Genomic DNA, 11,763 nt, shown 5'->3' on the forward strand with positions numbered 1-11,763 from the left:
TTGCACCTGCACTGCCCTGTCCTCATCAGACTGGGTTTCCCTTGCCTGACCCTCCAGGCCCCAGGGCGTTGTCTTTGCACCTGCACTGCCCTGTCTGCATCAGACTGGGTTTCCCTTGCCCGGCACTCCAGGCCCCAGGGTGCTGTCTCTGCACCTGCACTGCCCTGTCTTCATCTCTTATTTCTGTGCCTCTTGCCCTTAGAGCTCCTTGTCTGTCTTTCAATGCATATACCAGAATGTGTGTCTATGTGAAATCTTTTTGTGGGAATGCCTGAATTGTATGTGACTTTCTGGTGTCATCCCTAAGGCCAAGAGTGTTAATAGTTGGGGTGAGAGATGGTAGAGTTTTTTATGTTTGACTCTCCACATTATATAGGTCCTATGATATGTCCCTGAAACTATAATGTAGCTGATACATAGGCATTTTTATAAGACTAAGTGTTTTTGTGGGTGGACCTCCTGATTCTCTGCCATGAGCTAGGCCTGAAATTTTACAGACCTAGAACTAACTGCAGTCACCTAGACACCAGAGATCTGTAACTGTCAACTATAGAGAGAGAGAGAGAGTATATTTGCTGCTTTGGGGTTGAAACCATGCTGACATAATATAAACAGAATTTGGTCAGCACTGTCAGAGAAACAGTCTGCTCGAAAGGGAAACTGTGAGAGTCAAATGGGACTTTTGAAGAATCTGGACCAAGCTGAACTTCCCTGCCATATTCACCCCTACCTCAAGCCTCTCCCTGTTCGCCCTGGCTGGCTGGCTGGCTGCATCCTGGGGAACGCTTCTGCTCCACTGGGGTACCCTTCCTCCTATGCATCTTCTCAGAGAAGTGTAACCAAGACACATAGAAGAAGCACAGACTGACACCTTCCCCCATAGTACGTCTTCTCCACCCTCCAGAGCCTCATGTTATGCTCCTGTGTCCTTCAGAATCTCCCCTCCCAGACCCTGCCATCCCGGTGTGGGGGCTGTAAATCCAGTTTGCATCCATAAAGAGCCCTGGTGCAAGGCTGGACAGCAGTGGCCCTCAGAGAACAGAACAGGCTCGGGAGGGGCCAGGCAGTGCTCGAGCGCCGGGTGAGCAAGCGCATGGCTTTTCAAAGCAGACCATCTGCAGGAGGGGTACTGCCCTCACCCAAGGTGCAGTCCCTTGGGGAACTTTCAGAGCTGGGTGGGCTTTGTCCCCCTCATGTAACTTCTCCCTGGATTTAAGGAGATTTGATTCCATTTTTAATGACTTTCCTTCTGAGAAGCATCTGTCTCCATGGCTGCCTTGGGTTGGCTATGGTAGTAGAAAGTATGACTCTACCCTGCTGTCATACCTGGGTGGGAAAAGTCAACATACGAGTAATGGGAGAAGCAAGGAAGCCCCTGGGGTGGGTGGTTCAAGGAAGCATAGTCTGGGGCATGAGAAGACCTGGCCATGACCTCAGTGTGTGGTTTCTGCCCGTGCTGCCACAGGTTAGCAGAGGAGCCGGACACAGAGGAAGCTCAGGTGAGTACAAAGAGTCCTCTGCCTCCCCACAGCCCCTCCCTCCTTCCTCAACATCTTCCCTTCCCTTCCCTTTCTGCAGTCACAGGTCCCAAGCCAGGACAGTCCTAACAGATGAAGATGCAAGAGCCCGACTGTCCCTTCCCTTTGCCCACCCTGGCCATGTGCCCTCCTTGCCCTATTTCTAGGCCATGTCCTGTCTTGCACGGCACTGTCTGCATGCCTGGTCCTTGGGCATGGCCTGGTGTCCTCTGTTGGGATGGCATTGGCAGACCCAACGCCGTTGGTTGAAACAGGGCGTGCTGAGCAAGGCCACCTCCCTGGGGAGCACTGCCTCCCATGCTCCTTTACCACAGCCACTGCCCACTTCCTTCCTGGGATCCAAACCACAGCCAGTGCGTCCCTGGATTCTGTCACCCAGCACTGCACCGAGTCACAGTCCCTAACCCACAGACATGTGATTCATGCAGGATCACACTACATACAGGGCTGACCAAGCCGCTACCCATGGTGCCCGGCCAAGCTGCACCTTCTCACTTCCTGAAGAAGCAGTGCAGAAAAGTACAGACTGCCCCAGTGGCAGATGCTCATTGCCTTTAGGAATTCATCATTCCCATTTTCCAGCTCAACACCTTAATCTCTTTCTAGTTCCAGCGCCAAGATATCAGACTTCTCCGTTTTAAAATCTTGCCTTCCCTCCCCCTTCCCCCACTTCTTATATTTAAAAATTAGGCATCTTCCTCAGGTGAAAAAGCCAGGGCCCTAGCCCCACAATCCAGAAAAGGGGTTTTTTCAGACCTTCCCAAGTCTTGTCATCCTGGAATAGCTTCTGGCCCTCTCAGCCCTCTCTGCCCAACTGCGCCAGGCCATTGAAGGGCTCTGCCCGTTCCCCCGGGGCCCTTGCAGTGTCAGTCTGCGCTGACTCTGGATTGTGCAGGCTGAGAGGTGGGCAGCACCTGGGCCACGCGCATTCTCTCGCTGCCCTGGAAATCACAGTGCCCCAGGGGTTTGGAGAGACGCTTCTCCCTGAACTCTCTGTGCGCATTCAGGCAAGGCCCTTTCCCAAGCAAGCCTAGGCCGTGGCAGCCGAGGAGGGAAATCAGGAACTGACTCGCCCTGCAGGAGCCTGCCAGAGCCCCTCTCTCCCCCGGGCAGAAGGAACTGGGGTGCAAGGAAACGTGGCAGAGCCATGTGCCCCCACCGCCTTGTTGCACATGGAGGAAACCAAAGCCCCACACCAGAAGCTCTATGCCAGAAGCAGAATTGGAGCCGGTTTTTCTGCCTCCTAATCCTGCCCTCTCTGACCCACATCAGGGGTGATGAGAAACACCAACAGTCGGGAGTTAAATTAAAAGCATTAAACTTGGGCGCCGCGGTTCCAGGGATGCCCAGGCCTGCGCTCTGATGGCCTGGAGCTGAGGCTTCCTCCCTTTCCTCTTAGTATTCATTGGCACACCTCAGTCCTCCCTGCCCTTCTCCTGGGCCACAGTTCTCCCCAGGAAAGCACCCCATTCCCAACCTTGCATTGTGAACCCAGTTCTTCCACGGAAACACTTCCTGACCCTAACTTAGGAATGATGGCAGAGGACCCTAGGTACCACCCTTCAGAAAGGCGCCCAGCATCCTAGCAGCTCCTCCCCGCAGGGCCTCCTGTTCACAGTAGATGTTAACAGCTCTTGTCCTGAACCCTCAGCAGTGCCCGTGACTAACTATGAGTGTGTCTTGCGCAGGCACAGAGGACGAGGAGCAAGTTGGCGCCGACATGGCGAAGGCAAGGTCTTCCCCCAGAGGCACATTCCTCTCCATCTTTCCACCGCACACCTGGACCAGGCTTGCAGGCTGCCAGACGTCACTCCACCCGCCAGGGAGAGGGGAGCCAGAGCCGGTGGGAAGCGGGGAGGGGCTGCGTGACACAGCTGGTGGGCCTCCCCCTGCACAGCCCTGCATGTACTAGCACCTTCATCACTCCCCTCAGGGCATGGTCTCATCTCCGCATCAGGAATTTACCTGGAGGTTGAAAAGAGAAAAGAAAAAGCACCAAGCTCTTGTGTGTTTGTGACCTGATGGAACTCTGCCTGGCGTCTGGCCAGCACGTGGGGTGTTCCCAAACGTAGGGGCACAAGTTTCCTTATCTTTGACCTTTAAAAACCAACAGGTTTCTTCTCGCGTGCAAAGAAAGCGTCAGGCCTTGCTCGGCTCTGTAGACATTCACACCCTGGCCACGGTGCTAAAAATAGCCTCACACTGGTTAGGCTTCCGCCCGCCCCGTGTGATACCGCCGCCTGCAACCCGGGAGGAAGGGGCGGAGATCGCGCCGCCCGCCGCAGCCGGGCTGGCCGCCTGGCAGGGGGCGGGAGGGACTCTGCGCCGCGGACTCCGTGGCCGCCAGGGGGCGTGCCGCCGGGGGCGCTGCTCGCAGCCTTTCGCCTTAGGGGTCCATTGGGCTCGGGTACACGTGATCAAGTCCCGCTCCCGGTGATTTTCATTTATTTTTTTCCTCCTCCCTGGGCTCCAGGATGTTATTTTTAGCAGAAGAACTGCTATAAATATTTATAAAGGGCAGTGACTGTAATGAAGCGAGAACCCCCACAGCTGGCTCCCTGGCATCCCCCACCCACCTCTGCAGACCCCTGACCTTGGCTTTGAGGAGGTCTGTGCAGAGCCGGTGGGATCAACTCCTGGCCGCGCACGGATGGAGTCCCAGGGAAGCCTGCCAAGGCCCAGTCAGGATAAAACAGAAGGGGTGGGTGTTCACTCCTTCCATCCTTTCCTCTCTGTCTCTTCTCCCCCATAGCTCATCTTCCCATTGGTTGGCACTGTGTCCCCCCGAACTTTCCACGGGGTTCCGCCCACCGTGGCCCCTCTGGCCTTCCAGGCAAGCAGGGATCCCTGTTTCCAAGGGCATGGGGCCCTCTCTTCTGCCCAAGCCGCTGCTGACTGTGTCCTCAGCTCTGAGGCCAGCACTCAGGTACCGGGTGCACTCTGCTGATGCCGGTTCTTGCTACGGTTGATGTCTTGTAGAGCTAGAATATCTGCCATTACCTAAGCCCCGAGCTCCCTCACGACTGTTGGCATCTGCTTTAGGACCCACATCCCTGTCAGACATTTGGAACTGGGTCCCTTTCCTCAATCCTGGCGAGGAACACAGGTGGTCATCACAGAAGGAAGATGGGCACTTCCGTCTTAATTGCTCTGGGACCACTGAGCAGCCTAATTTAACCTAGGTAGACGGTCTTTTGAGAGACTGCAGCATCACTGACTCCTGGGTGAGCCAGGCTGCCATGCAGCACCATAGCCTGGGCTGGCGCTGTTTTTCTGTGCCGGAGGACCCTGGAGGGCTACCTAATACCTCGTGGGTCTTGAGGAAGCAACAGCTCCACCAAGTTCTTGTCCATAAGTCCCAGCCACCCTGAGCCTCCTCTTCCCTTCGTGGCCCCTCTCATCTGCTGGTGAGGCTTCATCCACTGGCAGATGTGCCGCTCTTGGCGCTGCTTACTGTGCTCCTGCAGCCCATAAGCGCTTCGGAGGGGTGCAGTTGCTATGGCAATGCCTACAGCCATCTGAATTCCTGCTGCACCTTCTGGAAGAAAAGAGCTCATGAAGAGGCATTCGGTGGATTCCCAGTCTGGCCTCTGGCCTCTGCACTGCCAGGGGTCAGCTGATGGGTTACATGCTGGACATGTGGGAGGTCAGTAGCCCGCCTTCCTTGGGAAGACACTCTCTGTAGCCGCGAGCCTCATGTGCCTGGACGGGTTCTCCTTGTGTGGATCAGAAAACTAAATGAAATGTCCTTCTCAGGGCTCCTAGGTAATACACTGCACCAGTGGTTCTCAGACTTCCGCATGCCCGTGAATCCCCTGGAGGGCTTGTTAAAATACGGATAGCGCGGCCATGCCTCCAGAGTCTCTGATTCAGCACGTCTTGGGTGGAACCAGAGAATTTGCACTTAACAAGCTTGCAGGTGATGGTGGTGCTCTTGGTCCAAAGACCACCCTGTGAGATTCACGGGATGACACTTAGATGAAGAAGAAAACAAAGCAGTGCAGGAAGACATTGCCTGTCAGTGAAGAAAGGCCAGAGTCAGCCACCTATTTTAAAGGAAGAAAGGGCCCTAGGGATGTGTGCTGGATCCCTAGTCTAAGTTGGTTTTGGTCCCCAGCAATCAATAAAGACTCTTCCAGACACGAAGGGGGGCAGCACTGAGGCAAGGCCTGTAAGTTACAGAAGACCAACATCATGGAGGCCCAGTGACTGAGGGGGTTACTTCTCAGTCTAGAGTCTCAGTGGTAGGGGTGCTGAAGGCCTGCCTGGCTCAGGAGGGATGTCAGGGGAGAGGGGATGTTGCAGGCACCTAACCCCCGCAGCCAGAGCCTCGACACCAAGATGCTTTCCCCAGGATGCAAATACCATCTTCCACATGAAACAACATCCAGACCCAGATGGGCTGCTTCAGCCTCCCGGAAGCTCTGTCTCCCATGGGCGTTATTCTTTTCAGAGGGAAAATGATTACTAGAGAACCTAGTAATTCGACATTACAGGCCTCCCCAGTTAAAGTAGCAGATCCCAGGGACTCTGATGCCTTCTCTGCACTTAACCTCGCTTGGGAAGCCAAGATTCTGTAGGTAGCGAGCTTGGAGTCTCTCCTGCCTCCTGCACAGGCATGTCTGCAAACAGGTGGAAGACACTGGCTCCATCTTCCCTCTGCCTCCTACTTCCAAGGGTGGACAGCTGGAGTAGGACCATGGCATAAAAGACATGGGTGTCAAATCCTTTCACCAGTTCCAGAGAGCAATATGAGTCTACTAGTTCTGTGACAGTTTGAATGGATTGTGAGTGCTTTCATGTGGAAAATTTAAAATCTCTAAGGGAGGTCATGAGAACTAGAACTTGCTGGGAATGGAGGTGGGAGGCAGGTGTTGAAGACACAAACACCAGGTAGCCATCCTCATATTTCTGAACTAAATGGAGCCTGTCATTGATAAAGGTGGAGATTCAGAAGGGACTCACAGGCTAGAGGTGAAATTGTTGTTTATTCAGGAAGATTCTTCACGGGCACCAACTGTGTGCTGGGCACGAAGCCCCTTCCTCAGGCCTTCAGGCCTCACTGGCTCCAGGGTCTTAGAGCTTAAGGTTGGAATCTGGTCTCGGTTCACAACTGTGCACTGAAGGGTGGGATTGGAGGAACCGCCTGCCCTATGAACACAGCAGACTCAGGACAGTGGGTGCAAAGTGAGGCCACCTAGGGGAGGAAGAGGCTGTGGTCCCTACTCAGAGTCTGTTCTAGGTGCTGAAAAGGATAGGTCTTTGGGCTCATGGGTGGGAGGGGAGACTGGGAAGTGTGGGACCTGAGGAACCCAGGGGTGTGTCCTTGAGTTCAGGAGTCACGGCGAACACACAGAGACCTCACAGCCCCCCTGGGACCCAGCTCACTGCTGGCTCGGAACGAGTCCGTTACCACGCAGTCAGCGGGCCTCGGCCAGCCCCAGCAAGTCCTCAGTCAGGCGGCAGAAACACCTGTCCGAAGCTTGGTCTACAGCAATGGCCACACTCCCAGGCAGAGTTCATAGGCCTGAAGCCAGGGGTAGTGGCACAAGCAGATAATCTCACCCCATTTTGGTGAGGGGCACAGAGAGTCCTCAGAGCACAAGCGTGGCTGTGGGCACACCCTGTTGGGGCCCCTGGCTTGGACGGTGCAGGCCACAGGTGCTGCTATTCTCCCCAGGAGAGCAGCCTGTGCTGGAGCGCTGGAAAGCAAGGCCTCTGGCTCAGTGCCTGACTCAGGACTGGGGCAGCTGGCCGCCCTGCCCCCCGCCTTCCGGCCTGAAGGGCACCTGTACCCATCAGGCTTTTTGTTCAGGCCTCAGCGTGTGAGCCACGCTGTCTCCACCACCGTGGTATGTCCCAAAACCTTAGTCGCTTTGTCTCTTTCCCTCCCTGCCTGGAAATACCTCCTGTGCCAGGCACCCATGGCCCTCACTGAGGAGGTTCAGCCTGGACCCCACGTCTGAAGCATCTGGGAGTCCTCCCCACAGCTCCTCCCAATCCCAAGCCTCTTCCTTTCCTTTCCATCAGAGGAGGCCCCATGGCTCCTCCTTCCTTCTCTACAAAACCTATTGGCCATGGGTGCCGACAAGAGGAGCACGTCCTCTGCTTCCCAGCCAGAAACAGCAGGGAGCTGCCCTGGTGAGGACCCTGCCCTCCTTGGCCTTGCTCATGTGCCCTCTTAGGGCTGCCCTGATGGGCTGGTCTTTTGGAAGAAGGAATATGCCCTGGGCTTGCTGAGAAAGAGGCCACTCAGTGAGGAGGCAGGCTGCCCAGGAATCGCTCTGGCTCAAGGGCCTTGCGCAAATGTCGGCTGTGAGGGAGCCAGGCGGGAGCTCCTGCAGAGACGGTCGAGCTTCCTTCTGGACCAGCTCCTGGGGATGAGCCAGGATGGGGACAGTGGGGCTGAGGGTTAGCAAGGAGGTCTCCAGGCTGGGCCGGGACACAGTCCCCTCCTCCGTGGGCTTCTCTTTTCTCCTGATTGCTGGTTGGTGTTTGTCCTACTTTCCTCATTGCCTAGGCAACCATTCCGGGTTCACCCTTTGCCACCCAGCCTACCCCGGGAGCCCAGAGCCTAGCTCTTCCCACTCCCGGAGGAGGAGAACAAAGAAACGAGGCATACCGAGAACAGCAGGGTGATGCCAGGGACACGTGGGCTGAAGAACCAGGGGCAAGGAGAGGGAAAGAGAACGAAAGGGATGGGAAGAGAGGCAGAGCTGGAGCTGAGGGGGAGCCATGGACACTGGGATACGGTGGCCGCACGGCAGGTCTGAGGCCAGGAAGGCGGAGGAAGGAAGCCAGGAAGGGCCCTGGGGTAGAAAAGCTGGGAAGGAGGCCGAGTTGAGGTGGACTCTCCGAGTCACATCCTGGGCTTGTGGGAATCGTTCCTTTGTCCCGTTGTTTCCACAGCTCATTAGCCCTGGATTTTACCCTAATTAGATCCCCACTTGCTTTCCACCAGGATATCCCATTAGCCAGGGCCAGGGCTACAGATGGCCTTCCGCTGGGATCCTGCCCCCTAGCCCGCTCCCTGCCCCACGCGCAGTCCCTGGCCTCACTGGCTGCCTCCTCCACCCCAGAAGGCTCTTATCTCCCCAGCCTCGCCCTTCTCCCCACATCCCACCCTTACCCCAGCCCGGTCTACAGTGCCCAAGGCGGGTGATGGAATTTCCCTGGTGGGTGTCGGCTTCAAGGAGTCCAGCTTATCTTCCTGCCTTCCGCCATCACTGTTGAGTCGAGAGGAATGAGATTGGGGTCATTGGGAGGCCTCTGGAGCTGAACTACAAACCGTGGGGTTTAACGCCAGGGTGGAGCTGGGAGAGGCCCTTGTTCAACACTCTGTTTACTGAGGCCCCTACCCTGACGGCCCACGCCCCCTCGCCTAACTGCTCTTTACCTGCCCCCATTTTATGATAGAGCCTGGGTCTTTATTCCTCGGCGTGCTGTGTTAAAGGGAGACGGCTCCCTGGACTAGGTCACTCCCTCGCTGTGTTGTGCACACACAGTTCCCCGCAAAAAAAAAAAAAAAAAAAAAAAAAAAAACTGCCTTTTAACTCAGTACACTCAGGCACACCCAAGGCAGGAACTCACTTCCAGCAGGGGTCTGGGGGATCTTCGAAGCTCAGAAACCACAGCCAGCCCCAGCCCCCAGGGCCTAGAGAGCACCATCCAGACACTGTGGAGAGGTACCGAGAAAATGGAGCTCTGCTTGGGGAAACCAGAGAGCAGAGTTGCTTAAAGACACCTAGGAGGGAGTGAATAAAGGAAAACACTAGAACCGAAAGTATAGCGAGATCGTGACACACAGGATAGCGTGTGGCCGTTCTGTAAGGTGCATGCACGTTGGGCTTCTGAGTCACTGGTGACCAGATCCAGGTGGGTTTCTTCAAGAGGTCTTGGTTCTCAAGGGAAGGGAACAAGTGCATGTGAATGAAGTACCTACTGTGTGCCAGGTGTGCTCACCTATGTGATCTTAGTGTCATCTGCTCAGCAAAACTGTGACGTGATGTTACCGGTTCCCAGGTGAACAGGGCCTGGAGAGGTCGGGCGTCCTCACGTAGTTAGAAAGGAGAAACCCCGTCTGTCTGTTGGGCTCTGATGCTCCATCACTTCCCACTGTCGACGAAAAGAGTCGAGCTCTGTAAAATATTTGAAGATTCTGAGCCAAATATGAGTGACTATGACCCATGACACAGCTTCAGAAAGCCCTGAGAACATGTGCCCGAGGTGGTCGGGGCGCAGCTTGGTTCTATACATTTTAGAGAGGCAAGAGACATTTACATTTAAGAAATTCGCTGGTTTGGTCCAGAAAGGCGGGACAACTCAAAGGTGGCGGGTGGGAGGGGCGGTGGTTCCAGGCTATAGGTGAATTTAAACATTTTCTGGTTGACAATTGGTTGAGTTTGTCTAAACACCTGGGATTCATAGAAAGGGAATGTTCAGGTTAAGGTAAAGACTGTGGGAAAAGTTCTTTTGAAGTCTAATAGTGGCTGCCCTTAGAGACAATAGATGACAAAAGTTTCCTATTCAGATCTTAGTTAATCTCTTTAGGATTGGGAGGGTCAGGAAGAAAAAGATCCAGCTTCTATAATAGAGATTCTTTACAGGTGCAAGTTTTTCCCCCACAAAAAAACAGCTTTGTGCAGCGCCATTTCAATATATGGCAAAGAAACATGTTTTGGGGTAAAATATTTTTATTTTCTTCCTTGTCTCATAATGTTATGCCAGCCAGAGTCAGGCTGGAAAGTAAGTCACAATATACAGGGTTAAATAAAACCCATCTGATGAGAATTTATGATTTGTAGGGCATGACTCCGCAGACCCCTTAGATAGCAATTTGCGCAAGATTAAAAAATTGGAGTTTAGTCATCACCACGGTGTGAACTTGCTAATGTGATGGAATGGCAGCAAGATTTCAAAGAAGATTTTGAGGGAGAGAGCAGGGAGTTCAGAGTTCCAGTGAGTTCTTCACTGTTCCCTACTCTTGTAAGCTCTTAAAGAGAAAGAAGTGGAGTGTTGAGTCAGTTGGCTTAATGGGAACGTGGTTTGCCCATTTTGAAAACCATAATGAAGAAATAATCACCCAGATCTGCTATTTTTTCACCTTAAAACATCCTGGGGCCCGTCATCTTGCACCCTGGCTCTGCAGAGCAGGACTGGAAGGTCTTTGGGGGCCCCCGCTCCTCTGAAGGATCACCGACCCCACCTGTAACATTCCTCCCTGGCCAGGCCTCACACTAAAGACACTCACCAGGCTCCACCAACACCCACCCCAGACTCTGTACAGGGGAATCAACAGAAATGGAATCTTTAGCCCCACAAAGAGCCTGTGACATTCCCACTGCCACTTAAGGGTTCAGGCTAGTCAGAGAGTCATAGAACGTTCAAGTGTGAAGGAACCATCAGGACAGCTCAAGAAGCCGAAGCCAGGCAAATCAGATGGCCCAGGGCCACACGGGGAGGGAGTGGCGGGGTCCCTGCAGGCTGTGTTGCCCCTTCCAGGCCTCCTCTGTCACCACAGGAACTGCTCCTACTGCTTAGAATCATATTAAACCTTTGAATGGGGTGTGTAAGGACACTTTCCCCTGGAAAAATGCTACATCACTCACTTCATATCCTGGCCTTAGGCCAACTGAGCCTTCACCCCACCCTCCCTGCCTAAGTCACCTCACCAAGCATCCTCTGGCACCGACGACAATGCTTTTGGCCTGGTAACCAAGGTCTCCTGACCACCTGATGGTAGGGCCCTCCACATGGGATATTCATCCTCCCAGAAGCAGGTCTTCCAATGACAGATCTGCACTAATGTGACCAAACAGAGGGCGTCCTCCTCCTCTCTCTGCTTCTTTTAAGTTCCTTGCAAAATTAGTGGGACAAATAAGTACAAGTTGCATGAAAATGACAAACAGTTCTTCATTTGCCATCCACACCAGGAGCACGAGGTCCTGGAGCCCAGCTGTGCATTAGATGTTGTTGTCTCTGCAGCCCAAGGTAGGAGGCTGCAGAACAATTGCACAAAGCAATTATTCATCACCAAATATAGGGGACAGAAGAGTGCTAAGGGAAGAAGAGTCCAACCATAAATAAATAAAATGGCAGCAAATTAGGCAATAACAGAAACCATACTGTCTCATGACGTCCATTCACTTGCTCATCACAGCCTATCCAAGGCTGCTTTCAGAGTTCCAGTGAGTTCTTCACTGTTCCCTACTCTGGTAAGCTCTTA

The 11,763-nt window shown here is 54.0% G+C and overlaps 1 protein-coding gene across 7 annotated transcripts in view; it reads left to right on the forward strand.

Annotated features, from left to right (window-relative positions):
• The window catches only part of DTNB (dystrobrevin, beta), a 285,440-nt gene extending 281,903 nt beyond the window's left edge, over positions 1-3,537 (forward strand). For all 7 annotated transcript variants that reach the window (XM_011950445.1, XM_011950464.1, XM_011950471.1 and 4 more), the window contains 2 exons: positions 1,466-1,499; positions 3,227-3,537. In XM_011950445.1, the coding sequence (XP_011805835.1) occupies positions 1,466-1,470 (5 nt within the window). In that variant the 3' untranslated portion in view covers positions 1,471-1,499; positions 3,227-3,537. The remainder of the gene's footprint in view (positions 1-1,465; positions 1,500-3,226) is intronic.
• The last annotated feature ends 8,226 nt before the right edge of the window (positions 3,538-11,763 follow it).

This window comes from Colobus angolensis, unplaced genomic scaffold, assembly GCF_000951035.1.
Source record: "Colobus angolensis palliatus isolate OR3802 unplaced genomic scaffold, Cang.pa_1.0 Scaffold109, whole genome shotgun sequence".
Classification (NCBI taxonomy): domain Eukaryota; kingdom Metazoa; phylum Chordata; class Mammalia; order Primates; family Cercopithecidae; genus Colobus; species Colobus angolensis.